Source organism: Pongo pygmaeus, chromosome 12 (assembly GCF_028885625.2).
Source record: "Pongo pygmaeus isolate AG05252 chromosome 12, NHGRI_mPonPyg2-v2.0_pri, whole genome shotgun sequence".
NCBI lineage: Eukaryota > Metazoa > Chordata > Mammalia > Primates > Hominidae > Pongo > Pongo pygmaeus.
In genome coordinates, this window is record NC_072385.2 from 58816597 (window position 1) to 58831601 (window position 15005).

Genomic DNA, 15005 nt, shown 5'->3' on the forward strand with positions numbered 1-15005 from the left:
CAAAACACAACCGATTTTTTACATGCCTTGGCCTTTCTTCTTCCACTCCCTTTTCTTCTCATGGTCAGACATTTTTCAGGATAGATAGCTCCTACTCAAAAAGTCTTTTCCTTATTTAAGGATTGAGCCAGCTGGATATTTAAAAAAAAAATTTTTTTTTAAAGCCTATTATTGGGCACAATTAGATGATTGGAGATGCAGTGTTGACTCTACCTTTCCCTCTGTTGGCCACGTAGGATTTCTGTAACTGTCTTGTTTTCATGTGTGAATACTAGTCTCGGAGATTTAAGAGGTAGACTTGGCCTCAAAATGCTGGCAGCATGCAGTGCATCTGGAACATTTGCAGAGCTCCTTGGCAGATGTGTTCATCACAAGATGCAATGATACCAAAACCATATGATAAAAACACAGGATGGGTTCCCAACGAGAAAGAGCAAAGTCTTCTGCTCTTCTTGATAGAAACCCTATCTATTATAGGATGTGATAGGGAGGCCCAAAGACAACTGATTGCTGTCTCTAGCTTGGGTACCTGAGTGAGTATGGCACTATACACTCAGAGAAGGGAAGACTGATGGAGAAGCAGGTTTGGGGGAGGTGAGTAAAGATGATGAGCTCAATTTGGGACATGATGATTTTCAGATTCCTGTGGGACATCCAACTGAAGATGTGTGGAAGGCAGTTGGATGTGTGCTCTGTACCTCCAGGTAATGTCCAGGAGGTAGATGTAGATTTGGGAGCCATCAGAATGCAGTGGAAGCAGAAGCCATGGGGCTCATTGAGATCACAACTACATAGAGTGAGAAGAGAAGAGGCTCTTAGGTAGAAGCCTAAGGAACTCCAACATTTAAGAATGAGCAGAAGACAAAAGGCCTATCAAGGAGACTGAGAAGGAATCACTGATGTTCTTAGGCTAATGTGAATGTCAAAATATTCATATTTTTCCAAATTAGAATAGCATAAATAAAGACAATGAGGTCATTTTCTTAATTGTATCTAAGTACAGTACAGATAAACTTTGTATTTGAAAATAAGATTTCGGAGGCTTTCCCAAAAGAAACAGAAGTACCAATAAACATATGAAAATTGTTCAACCTCACTAAAAGAAATGCCAATCAAAATATATATATATCATACTGGATTTTGTAGGAGGTCACTGTTTGTTTGTACGTATTACTTGGGACTGGCAATGGGATGGGCCCTTTAGCCACTGCTGGTAGCCATTGCTGGTAGGACTAACTGGAGAGCAATTAATTTGTCCGAATCCATCAAGCACCATCAAAATCTACACTCTTACACCTAGCAATTCCACTTTTTGGATTGGCTCATATGCAATTAAGTAGATTAATGCAAAGAATTATGTAAAAGGATTCCCGCTGCAGCATTATTTATAAAAACAATAATTTTAAAATTTGAATGTATAATTATATAGAAATAATTAAATCATGCTACATCCATCTACGTATGCAGTACAAATTATGTAATTGTATGCAACTACTAAAAATCATGTTTTGAAGAAACAATTTCTATGATGAGAAAATGCTCAGTATACAATAGTAAATGAAATATACATAATTCCAAGTTATAATAAATACACAGACACATAGACAAAGTAGAAGAAAACACTCAAAATACTCCAAAATAATAATAGTGGTTACTTGGTAATGACAGAATTACAAATAACATTTTTACTTTCTTCTTTATATATTTCTACATTTTCTCAATTTTCTACAATGCACATTGTAATTTTTACAATTTTAAGTAAATACTCCTATTATATTCTAATCATATTTTCATAATTAAAAGCTCTTTTCATTTCAAAATACTGCTATTATCTTTAAGGACATTTTTACAGAACCTAATTGGGAATTTTGGTTCTAATTTTTATATAATGTTACCACTATTTCTATACTGCTATTTTCAAAACAGAGGCAAAGCAAGGCATAATGAATCATTCTTGAAAGCCCCAAGTAAATGATAGCACTTATATCAGACCAGGAAAAACTTTTAAATTATAACCCTGTAAAGTAATAACTTTAGATGAAAATGTATAATATTAGTATTGACTATGATTTGGATCTGAGACAGCTAGAGACACAGAGTTTCCACATTAACTGAAGCTAACCATTCTAAACCATTAGGAAGTGAGTTCTGATCGCCTCCATCAATTATCAACTGAAAGGTAACCTTGAATTTTATTAAAAAAAAAAAGACTTAAAACCTTTTTGAAAATGTTCCTCCCACTTTGTCTTATAACGATCTTTATGAAATTTGTATTCTTGTGCTCGCTTCAGCAGCACATTTACTAAAACTGGAAATTTGTATTCTTAAACCACATTCTAATACGAATTCACTTGCTGACCTAATAAAGAGAAATTACTCACAGAGGGCTAAACATGCTTTACTGCTTGAGGCCAGGTGCAATGGCTCACGCCTGTAATCCCAGCACTTTAAGAGGCCGAGGCGGGCAGATCATGAGGTCAGGAGTTTGAGACCAGCCTGACCAACATGGTGAAACCCCATCTCTACTAAAAATACAAAAATTAGCTGGGAGTGGTGGTGGGCGCCTGTAATCTCAGCTACTCAGGAGGTTGAGGCAGGACAATCACTTGAACCTGTGAGACGGAGGTTGCAGTGAGCCGAGATGGCGCCACTGCATTCCAGCCTGGGCGACACAACGAGACTCCATCTCAAAAAAACAAAAAAAAAAACAAAACAAAACAAAAATTACTGCTTGAAACAAAAGTACGATAAATGATTATCTTAGATTGTTGCAAGTAAGATGTCATTTTGCTGATAAACAATTTTATAGACTCAAGAGATATCACAACCACGAAAACTCAGAAATCTTTCTTAATGACTCTGTCACCAAAGATGTTGATTAAAAACCTAGAAAAATAAACTATCGACTAAACTGTTTTATTCAAACATGTATGAGTATAAGGAAGGTCTCATCAATTTCAACAATAGATAATGATAATCATGACAACTCAAAATACTGTATTTAGTCAACATATACTTTATGCTCATTTTCAAAAACTTTTTTTTATTTTGCAGAAAAAGATAAGTCATTAACTATAAGACTAAAGAGTGATTTAATGGCTAGGCGCGGTGGCTCACGCCTGTAATCCCAGCACCTTGAGATGCCAAGGTGGGCAGATCACGAGGTCAGGAGATCGAGACCATCCTGACTAACACAGTGAAACCCTGTCTCTACTAAAAATACAAAAAATTAGCCGGGCATGGTGACACGTGCCTGTAGTCCCAGCTACTCGGGAGGCTGAGGCAGGAGAATGGTGTGAACCCAGGAGGCGCAGCTTGCAGTGAGTGGAGATCGCACCACTGCACTCCAGCCTGGGCAAGAGAGCAAGACTCTGTCTCAAAAAAAAAAAAAAGAGTGATTTAATTTGTACAGCTTTTAAAACTTTCCCTAAAAAATAAAGTCATGCATAGGAAAAAATTTTCATAGTTAGATCTTGTGTCCCAATTTTTGTTTTACATAAAATATTTCCCAAAAATATAGGCAAAAATTAATTTTATGATAAAGTTGGCAAAAAAAAAGTCAGCAAGGAAACAAAAAAACAGTATGATGAATGATACTGAGTCAACTGATTAGCTAGCTGGGAAAAATTAATTTAGATCCCTCTCTCATACGATTCATCAAAATAACGCCAAATATTAACAGATCAAAGAGTTATATGTTTGGAAAAAATTTTTTAAGAAAAAATGTTACCTGCTCTTTAAGTGAAGAATTGAGCTTAAAAATTATATACAATCGCAAAGGGAAAGATATGTAATTGAAACACTAATATCCTACCTGTTAACTGGTCCAAGAACATGAGCAGAGGATTTACCAAAGAAGAAATAAAAATAAGTACTAAAACATGAAAAACATTCAACTTCACTAATATTCAAAGAAATACAAATAAAAACAAGGTGTCATTTTTAGTCTCAAAATAGCAAAGATTTTTTTAAATGATAACAATACATTCTGGTGAAATTTATATGAGAGAAAAGCCACTCTCATTCACTGCTGATTTAGGGTGTAAATTGGTATACCCTTTCTAGAAACTCAATTAGCGACAGATAATGAGCCATTAAATGTTCACACCCTTTGATACAGTAATCCATTTCTAGGAATCTTAAGAGGACAACCTAAAATGTGAGCAAAAATTTATGCACAAAGATGTTCATTACAGTAATATGGATAATAGCAAAATCTTTGAACTAATTAAATTTATATAAATAATTTGGAATTGTTTAATTCATGGTATGTTAGCAAAATGAGTAACATGTCATTAAACATTATCTTTACACTGAATTTTTAAATTATATAGAAATGCCTGTGATATAAAATTACATGACAAAATTCAAAACTACATCCATGTAGCATGACATTTAAAAGTTTTATAATGTGCACATGCTCATAAAATTTCCATTAACCTGCTTTACACTACCACAAGAAAATGGCTTTTCACTGAATTTGGAGGGTGTATGTTGGGTAGTCTGACCTAAAATTCAGGCTATGTGGCACAAAAACAATTTGCTGTGTGGCTGCTAATAAATTAGACAGTCATTCTCCAGAAGAGGTTTAGGTTTGTGATAGAATCATTTCACACTTGAGCAATCACAGGCAGCTTGTTCAAAAGAAGTACTAGGAGGAATTTATTTAATAGTCATTACTGACTCCCCTAAGCAACAAAGGACTGGCAGCAAATGTATGTGCATGAATGTACATGGGTGTGCACACACATTAATATCCATTTAGGATATGATATGGCTTGGATGTTTTGTCCCCTCTAAAACTCACATTGATATGTGACCTCCAATGTTGGAGGTGGACCTAGTGTGAGGTGTTTGGGTCATGCAGGCAGATGTTTCATGAATGGCTTGGTGCTGTCCTGGCACTAATGAGTAAGCTCTCACTCTGAGTTCACAAAAGATCTGTTTAAAAAAGCACCTCCTCCCTCTCTCTCTTGCCCCCTCTCTCACTATGTGACACACTGGCTCTCCTTCACCCTCTGCCATGACTGTACGCTTCCTAAGGCCCTCACCAGAGGCAGATGTTAGCACTATGTTTCATGTCCAGCATCCAGAACCATGAACCAAATAAACTTCTTTTCTTTATAAATTACCCTGTCTCAGGTATTTCTTTATAGCAACACAAATGGACTAATACAGGATAGGAAATATCCTAAAATATTAGCAATAATTTTCTAAGTAGAGATATTTTATAATTACACTAATATGGTACCACTAGACACACAGGACTATTTACGTAAAATTAAATACCATTTAAAATTCCTTCCTTCAGTCACACTAGTCACATTTCAAGGGCTCTATAGCCACAATAGCTAGTGGCTACTGTATTGGACAGTGCAGATGTAGAACATTTCCATCGCTACATAAAGTTATTTTGGAAAGTGCTGTCCTAGAATTTTTTTTCATGCTCTTCCTTATACTTTTTCCAAATTTATTACAATATGCATTGTAGTATATTCCACTTATTAACAGGAATAAAAACACTATGAGAAAAGAAAATGAGGTTAAGAGAGGAAACATTACACTAGAGGTGCAGAGGACACATTCTGTGGAGAGAATCCTGGGTATATCATACTAGGTGGGGAAAAGCAGGTGGTCACACAGGCACTCAGGGAAGAACAGGAAAGGCTAAAAAGAGACATGAGAATAACAGACATTCCAAGGTAAGAAAGAACACAGAAATTCTAACAGCAGGGGTGGGGAAGGAGGCAATTAGCAAGAAGTTACAGGTTCTTGTCTCTCCCCACTCACCAGCCATTACAGCTGCTGACCGCTGAGCTGGCTCAAAAGGACATTTCCCCCGGCCACTCTCAAGTCTTTCAACCTGCTGGAACCTGGACACGTCCTACAGACCAGAAGGGGGCAATTGGTTTAGGGGTCATAGGGAAGGTTCATGGTGAGAATTACAAAGATGGTCAGATGAAGGAAAAGGTCAATTCCCATTCCTCTCCCCTTCCACTCCCCACCCCCAACTACCATCCCCATATTACCGGTCAGCTATTCCTGATGCCCCCATCTACTCCTGCATTTCTCATCTCTGCTATCCTTTGTTCATCAGTTTATTCCTCTTCCCTCAATTCCCCCAGCAGCCAACACCCACATGCCCTGATGAAGAAATTCCTAGGACAGCCCAGGAAGCACCTAAGAGGCTGAAGGTGGGTCTTTCCTCTGAAACACTGCTGAACTGTAGGGTTTGTAACTGGCTGGAGAATATGCTACATGACAAGAAGGATCAGGAAGAAAGCAGGCCTCCTGAAGACTGGAAACCTTAGAAAGGATAAAGAGAAGTGCAGGCTGATAAAGGACCATCTGAAACCCAGAGGCCTAGAGAGACAAGGGCCATCCTCCTCCTATTTCCCCCGCAAAGGATGAAAGACAGAGCTGCATCATACGACCAAGGGTAGAGGACAGGGGAACCAGCAAAGTCAGTAAAGAATGACCTGAAGCTCAGGTCAGAATGTGAGAGTTTGGTAGGTAAGTACCTTTCTCACCCAGGGACTCCAGAGGGACTGACATGGGCAAGGAACAAGAGGTGTAAGAGCTTCATCAGGGCCAGCCAGAAGTTACCTTAGTCTAGCATTTGGCACTAAGAGAGGCTTCAAGATAACATCTAAAAACAAGGATGATTTCAACCAAGGACTGAGAGGGAAGTTAACAGTGGCTGGTTGAGAGTCAAAGTTATGGCATGGAAATGCCAGGGATAATATCTTTAGTTCACAAACTGGGGTGGGCATATGGTGTCATTGGAGCCTAATTACTTCCATGGTAGCTGTTACAGAAATATTGATATATATCCCCTGAACATAAGTGTACTACTAGCCCACTCCAATTAACTCATCTCTTGTTCTAGATGACAAACAAGATTCTATTTTACTGAGAGTCTGGAAGAAGGCCTGTTAAAACTTTTGAAGTCCCCAAAAAGGGAATGCTGGGTCAGAAGAGTCTGCTGGAATGGAGGACTCCACAGAGGCACAGCACTCCAGCTGTGTGACAGTGGGAGCATCCTCACCTGAGAAGAAAGATGGGTTTGGTGAGAGATTAACAAGATGGTTGGGCACCTAGAGATGTGGTACTTACCTGCTGCTGCTTCCCTTCTTACCTCTCACCTAAACCATGGCAGTAAACGCCTTTCGCCACATCATCTAGCCACCCCCACCAACCAAGTTATTCTAATACCCACCCAAGATTAATCTGAAGTATTGGTCACTGACTTAGTAAATTTTTATGCAAGAGAATGAGAAAATAGCCCACCATTGCCTGGAGTACAACCTCATTAGCCAAACCTACTTATTTTCAACTATTTCTCAAAATGACCTTTGTTCTACCCAAACCAGATCACCTGTTATTCCTGGAAAACAAATAATGTTTTCTATGCCTATAACTACTGCCTTACATTTCTCCAAGGACTAAAGGGATGAACTTTTTCTCAGTTCTCATTCTCTTTAACCTTTATGCACCATTTGATACTTTTGACTCACTCCCTTCCTTGAAATATTCTATTCCTTGACTCTCCTGAAACTCTGCCCTTCTGGAATCCCTCCTATCTGTTATTTCTCTATTTCCTTCTTCTTCTTTCTAGCTCCCACATGTGTATCCTAAGAATCTACCCTTAGTAGCTTTCACATATGCTTCAAAGATCTCATTCATTCTTTCCAGCCAGACATTCTATGCAAATCATTCCCCAAACTCTCCAAATCTGATATCTTCTAAACTCTAGCCCATATTTTTATTTGACTGCTGGACTTCCTCACAGAGATTTCCCATCTGCCCCTTAAAACTCAATATGTTGAAACTAGTTCTTCTTCAGTTTTCCCCAGTAGCATCATCATATCATCCAGGTTTCTAACCTTTGAAGAAGTGAGCCTCCTATTAACTAGATAGGTTATGATTATTGCATGGTCAAAATGACATTTAACTCGGGTCTGAAAGAGACATGACCACTCCACTATATTATCTATCTGAATGTTGAGATTCTTCATTGTATCATCATTGTGTTAGTCAGCAGCATAGTCTCTGAAAATCAGCTGTGGTAAAGCAAAGTCCCTGAAGCTGAAAGCCGGAGCTGGACAGGAAGGCTCTCTCTGAGCTATGGGTTGGAACTGGTCCTTTGGCCTTGGCCAAGAGGAGTTTAAGGCATAGAAAGCACCTTTCCCAGGTGACTAAGAAAAAAAGCAAAGAAAAGAAAGATGGTTCCTAATACATAAAACACATCAAATGCCACAAGAAATTGAAGACAGATAAGGTCTTCTGGGCTGCAGGCTAGACTAGAGGGACAGGATAGTGGAACAGAGCCAGAGACAAACACAGGTTTAAATTTTGGTTCTGCCTCTGCTAGCTATTCAGTTTTAGACACAATACTTAATTTCTCTGAACTTCAGTTTCATTACTTGTAAAATGGAAATAATACCTAAATATCATGATGTGGTGATAAGAATTAAACTTAATCCTTAATGTGAAGTACCTAATACCAAGTCTTCATCAAGCGGACACTCAATTGAATGGTTGTCATTGTTGTTGTTTGTTGTTGTTGTTGTTAGAAGTCTAACATTTTTCTCTGTTAACTGCTGGAGGTCCCTCAACAAAACAAATTACAATATTTTCCTCCAATGTCCAATGAGCTATCACTGAAGGACAGCACTCCACAGTGGGAGCCCTTAGATCCAATGCTGGAATTTCCTTTTTGTAAGAACCTTCATTTCTCCACAATCAACTTTGAGCAAGTTGCTATGTCTGGAACAAAGCTCTCAGATAATTATTTATATACAGTCTCAAAGTCATCAGTCTAGGACATGAGAGGTTCAGCAGTGAGGATAAAGGAAGAACTTGGTCAAGCAGACTGGGGCTGCTGGGTAGTAGGATAAGACAGGTTAAGGCAGAAGAGAACTTTCAAAACGTCTACAGAGCAGATAGGATGTGGCTCAAAGGGTTACCAGAGCTGACCTCTTGAGGCTAGTCTCTATATTCTCCTTCAAACAAGCCTTGACCAAAGGATGGGCCCTCATTTCATAAGCCTGCTAGACAGGAGGGTTCAGGAAAAGAGCTGAATTCTTGGGAGTTCAGGACACAGACCCCTGGCTTCACTCTTCATTGCTGATGTTCTTCAAGAAGAGATAGGCATCCAAGTCACACCAATCCTGACAGGTATATCCAGAAAGAACATTTTCTGTCTAGATGCCTTATGTAACAACCACTAGAGTCCCACCTCAGAGAAACAAGGAAGAATTAAAGGCCCTAGGAGACTAACTTAGAACAATCACACTGTCTATAAGCCATGGCTCTGGGATTCATACCCATGGGATCCCCAAGCCTGGCAGAATGGAAAAGGACAAATATGGCAATGGCAGTACCACTGCTACCTTATAAACTTAAGGAGAACTGTAGGGAAATTAGACCTCAATGTTACCTGAGGGGATACAGAGATTTTCACCAACACCCTGAACTGGGAACCTTTCCAGAATGAGAGAGCTATCCAGATGCCGGTAGGGAGCCTGTATCACCTGCATTACGAAAAGGACTCAACATAAGTCCAACCCACCCCAAGGCAGCCCAGGGGAACTAACCGGAGCAATCATGCATATGATTATGATTAGCATCCTAAGCCAGAGATATGAGGGTGGTATGTAACAAAGAGGGGTTTAGAGATACACACTGACTCGATCCAGGTGGCACTGATTACTGAGGACTGCAGAAGAGTCAAGACAAGATCTACAGTTAAGGATTAGGTCAAAAAAGGAAGCAGTTATACTCCCTCCTATTGCTCTACAGAGCAGAAAGGGAAGCCACTGGATATAAAGGATATGTGAGACTTCTGACTCACCCCAGGGGCTTGTCACAAATGTGAGCTGCCAAAAGACCAGTGCTGACTACTGTGTAACAGATGGGAAAAGCTGAGAATTCAGAAATAGTCATCAGTCCCAGAGATTATGACTAGCCTAGATGTGATTAAGATACACATGTCCCAAGCCTGCCTGTGTTTGAGGCTGGTGATGCCCAGGCCTTCAGCAGCAATAAACAGGATCTATAAGAAAATATGATTGACAGAGTGCCCGACCTGAAGGCAAGATCCAGAATATGGGGCCAGCAGATATTACATTAGTGGAAGTGACATCAGAAGCCATGAGAGGAGAGAGTCACAGCCCATACACAATGAGATTGGCAATGGAAGTAGGAGAAGGTGGTAAGAGACAGTCACATGCTATGAAAGGAAGAAACAGGCAATGGGCTGCACTAATTAAGAAATGGACCCAGGCTGCCTGGACAAAGCATACACAGGGCAAGGGAAACATGAGTTTCTGGTTTCTGAAGTCTCTCCCTGGATTTGTTGTTTCCCCAGCCCAACCAGCAGCCCTAACTTCCTTAACTATCCCACTACGTCTCTCTTTACACTTTGTATATCTTACCCTCTCCAGACAACCTCCCTTTCCCTCCCTCAGTGGCTTATATATACCCTCATCCCATGAGGACAGCCCCTACACCCAATGCTTATCATGCACAATGGTTGCCTTGACCATGCCCCCATCATGGTCGCTCACAGAAAACCCTTCCCATCGTCCCACCACCACCCCAAGTAACTCACACTGGTGCAGGCACCCTCTCCCTCTCCTCCCACCCCTGTCACTCACAATAACCCCGCACTTCGGATCAAAAGCGAAGGTGCCACAAGTGAGGAGGTGAGAGGCATTGGCAATGGCGAGAATCTGGACAAAATTGTGACATTCGTCCTGGGGGTCAGAGACAGTTAGAAAGAATCAGAAGCAGCAGGTATGAGGAAGGGTAAGGTAACGTCAGGACAGTTAGATGCAGCTTTGGGATCAGAGATGATGGGTGATGGCATGGTGTTAGAGTCTCTGCGTGGGCCCATTGGGATGGGAGCATTACAGGGGACTGAGAGTCAGGGCTGGGCCAAGGTCTCAACTGACACTCAAGACAGGGCTCAGATTTACACCTACCTCTTTCTTGCCTTTCTTCCTACAGTTCTGTCTGTGAGCCTCAGGAACCATCCAGTCAATCTGAGAAAGGAGAAGTGATCATTTCACCCAGATTCCCCTAACATCAAACTCCCTCGATGTTAGAGGAGATTAAACTGTTCTATAACCTCCATCAATTTGGGAACTTCAAAAGTCCCCCTAGAGCATTGTTTTTCAAATGGAGGTCCCACCCATTAATGAATAATAAAATCAATTCTGAAATCATGACCAACATTATTTTTAATGAAATAGAATATATCAAAATGTATCACTTATAAGAGGAAGATATTGTTTCAAGAAAGGTTTCTTTCAGTACATAATTGTGTACTGGGCCACAATACACAGTGTACACTGAGTATCCCTTATCTGAAATGCTTGTGATCAGAAGTCTTTTACATTTCAGATTTTTTCAGATTTGGGGATATTCGCAGAATATATACTGGTTGAGCATCCCTAACTTGAAAATCCAAAATCCAAAATGCTCCAATGAGCATTTCCTTTGAGTACCATGTTGGCACACAAAAAGTTTCATATTTTGGAGTATTTTGGATTTCAGATTTTTAGATTAGGGATGCTCAAACTGTGTAGTTCTTAATAATGGTCAAAAAAAGTTTGAAAGCTGTTTCCCTAGAGTATTGTAATTTTAATGATCCCTCTGCCCATTGTCACCTGAAACCTGGTCACTGTGGTCTCCTCCCCATCATCATGAACCTCCTTCATATCCTCCCCAGTCACCCTGACCCGCCATACTCTCAGCTAAGATAACAAAGTGGATGATCTCCCCCCATATCTCCCAACTCACCCCCTCCTACTACCCCTGCTGTTACATCTTTAGTTATTATGAAATCCCCACACACACACACACTCATAAAATCATAGATTTAATCACATGCTACGGGGTCAGGGGTCCTTCCCTCTCTTGTCTCTCACCTTGCGCGGTCTCTCCCCTGAGAAGGGCAGGGATAAAGCGAAGATGGTGTCCCGGGCGCCAACATAAAGTGTGTGGGAGGCAGGATCCACGAGGAGAACAGAGTAATTGTATGTGTGAGGGACAGCGAACCGGGTGAGATAGGAGTCAGCCTCTGGCAGGAAGAGAGGAGAGTGATGTTAGCCATCGCTTCCTAAGGGTCAAGTCCACAAGAGCAAAACCAAAGGGGCCAATGTTTGTTTTATTCCAAGTACCATTTATTTAGCAGCCATGGGGGAGAAACAGAGCCTTGACAAGTGAACTAGAGATAGATGAGGCCAGAATATTTACCACACAATCCAGTGGGTAAGTATGCTTTTTCTATAAAAATAGAGCACTAGCTGGACACGGTTGCTCACGCCTGTAATCCCAGCACTTTGGGAGGCTGAGGTGGGTGGATCACTTGAGGTCAGGAGTTTGAGACCAGCCTGGCCAACATGGTGAAATCCCGTCTCTACTAAAAATACAAAAAATTAGCCGGGCATGGTGGCGGGTGCCTGTAGTCGCAGCTATTCTGGAGGCTGAGGCAGGAGAATTGCTTGAACCCGGGAGGCAGAGGTTGCAGTGAGCCAAGATCATGCCACTGCACACCAGCCTGGGTGACAGAGCAAGACTCCGTTTCAAAAAAAAAAAAAAATCTAAACCTCATATCAGCATTCAAAATTCTTATCTATTTGAAGATTGGAATAAGTTGGCATGAATTTACCTTCCTAGCTCAACCTCTGGTTCTGGGGACCCTACCCTTGCACCAATACAGCTCTGCTCTACCTGCTTCCTCTGCTCAGTACCCTCAAGACGGCAGAATGGACACCAACCCATTCATTCCTAGATGTATTGATGTGAGTCCCGCCCACTCCATCCTCCCACACCCATACTTACCTCTGTGCTGTATCCTGCCCACTCTCTTATGCTTAGTATAAGCCCTGGATCACCTAACTTCCCCTCATATCCTCAACTCCGCTTCACCTTGCTTGCCATCTAGACATCTCTGGATGCCTGGACATCAACCCAGCCTGGCAATCTCAACTTACTTTGTGGCTACTGCTCGGGTGCAAACTGAAACCCCAGGCTCTGGCCACAACTTCGCCTTCTGGAATCACAGCATCCCTATATGGCACTAGTCTGAGTTTAAACTCTGAACTACTATTAACCAGTCCAGAGTTGTTGCCAACAGGTTGTACTCTTGGCTTCACTGGTTCTGTCTGCCCAAGGTGCTAATAACACTCAATGCCCACTGAGAAGACAACAACGTCCATGGCCATGCTCATACCCACCTCAGCAGAGTCTAAAATGTGAATTGCCCCAATGATCACTTTTAACCTTGTGACGTCTCCTAGCTTCTTCCACATCTTTTCAAAGGATCATATCCCCCTCCTCTATTTTTCCTTCTGAAGACTTGAAAAATCATTTAAGCAGAACTTTACATCAACACATTGAATGGTTTACCAATATTCAATGTAGGGAATGGGCAGAGGCAGCGAGGAACACTGAGGAAGTTAGGAGAATTAACGTGGATTCAATAATGGGAGAATGGGAGCTGCTGTCAGAGATGTCAGGGGAGCAGGAAGAGGGTTAGGAAGATTAGGGCTGTCAGAAAGGCCAAGAGGCTCGGATGATGTATAGAACTGATAGGGAAATGAACCGGAGAAGATGGAAATGCTGACCTGGGGATCAGAATGGAAAGCTGGAGTAGAATGAAAGACTGATGGGTCTGAAAGCAGAGTGGGCGTCAAGCTGGAATGACGGACCCAGGTGTATGCGCGGGGAAACAGGGGACTAAGGGAGACGGAACTTCTAAATGAACGACCTCGGGCAGCCCCCACCCAAGCTCTGGGCCTCAGTGTCCGAGTCTGCACGGTGAGGACTGGACGCTCCTGCGGCTCTGGGAATAGGGCCCGCTGGGGCAGCCTGGGCGTGTCGTGGGAACCGAGGCTCGAGGCCCGAGCTGGGGATGAGGGGCTTGGGGGCGCGGGAGGGATGCAGAGGATGCGGTGAAGCGCGAGGGTCTCGCCCGGGTCCCGGCGGGGCGTGGGCGGCGTGGAACGCCATACACCAGGCTGAGAGGCCCGGGTCCGGCCGCGCGGTCTGAGGAGCAGGTGGGTGTGGGTGTGGGCGCGAAGGGCTGAGGGCGTGGGCGCCCGCGCCTTACCAGAGATGGGAAGCGAGGTTCTGGGCACCGAGCGGGGGACGCGGCCGGATACCGGGCCGCTCAGCACCGCCAGCAGCAGCAGCAGCGGGAAAGGCGAGGCTGTAGGCTTCCCGGGACCAGGGCGGGGCCGCGCAGCAGAGGCCGGCATCTTTGGCTCCGCCTGGCCGCGGGTGCGGCGCGAGCTACAGCTTCTGCTCTGGGCCCCGCGGCTACCGGCCTCGGCCCCACTCGGGTCTTCTCGGCTCGGTCCGGCTCGGCCTGAGGCTGAGGGATGAAACACTGCCCGGCTCCGCCCCCTCAAAAAGGGGCCAATAGTCGGGCCTTCTTCTTCCTCCAGCCAATCGGAATTGAGTGAAGGCGGGGCTGAGGGGAGGAGAGGCCTAACCCAGGCAGAGGCGGAGCTAGACCCAGGTGAAGGTGGGAGTTCTGCCTCGGAATTGTGCTTGGGCTGCTACTCAGGGACCTCGAGTGGCGACTTTGCTCCGGCCACTCCAAAAACTCAAATGCCCACAGCTGTACTAATAAGGAAAACTTACTAATAAGAGGACGTGGATACACGCACCAAGTTTCTCAAAATTAATACTTTGCAAGCATTTAAGGACGGCTGCCTATGTGCTGGGCAGGCACAGTGTAACGCGCGCGCGCACACACACACGCGCACACACACACACACACACACGATTATACAGAAAATACTAAAAATCACGGCCCTTGCCCTAGGGAGTTCACACTGTAATGGGGTTTCCAAATGTAAACAAATAACTGCAAATAGATAATTGCAATACGAAGCAATGCACGTTTGCTATAATAACGTGCAATAAGTGTGCAGAAGGGCCAGGTTTTGCCAAAGGCAATCAGGAAGGCCTCACAGAAGAGGTGACGT

At 42.8% G+C, this 15005-nt stretch overlaps 1 protein-coding gene across 4 annotated transcripts in view; it reads right to left on the minus strand.

Annotated features, from left to right (window-relative positions):
* SEMA4F (ssemaphorin 4F) overlaps positions 1-14401 on the minus strand; it is a 36372-nt gene extending 21971 nt beyond the window's left edge. Inside the window, exons 1-5 of one of the 4 annotated variants that reach the window (XM_054474842.2) lie at positions 14123-14378; positions 11937-12088; positions 10989-11048; positions 10662-10760; positions 5791-5884 (exon numbers count right to left, since the gene is read on the minus strand). In XM_054474842.2, the coding sequence (XP_054330817.1) occupies positions 5791-5884; positions 10662-10760; positions 10989-11048; positions 11937-12088; positions 14123-14270 (553 nt within the window). In that variant the 5' untranslated portion in view covers positions 14271-14378. Of the gene's footprint in view, positions 1-5790; positions 5885-10661; positions 10761-10988; positions 11049-11936; positions 12089-14122 lie in introns of all 4 variants that reach the window. The other 3 variants (XM_054474840.2, XM_054474843.2, XM_054474841.2) reach the window with 3 other exon arrangements.
* Between the last annotated feature and the right edge of the window lie 604 nt (positions 14402-15005).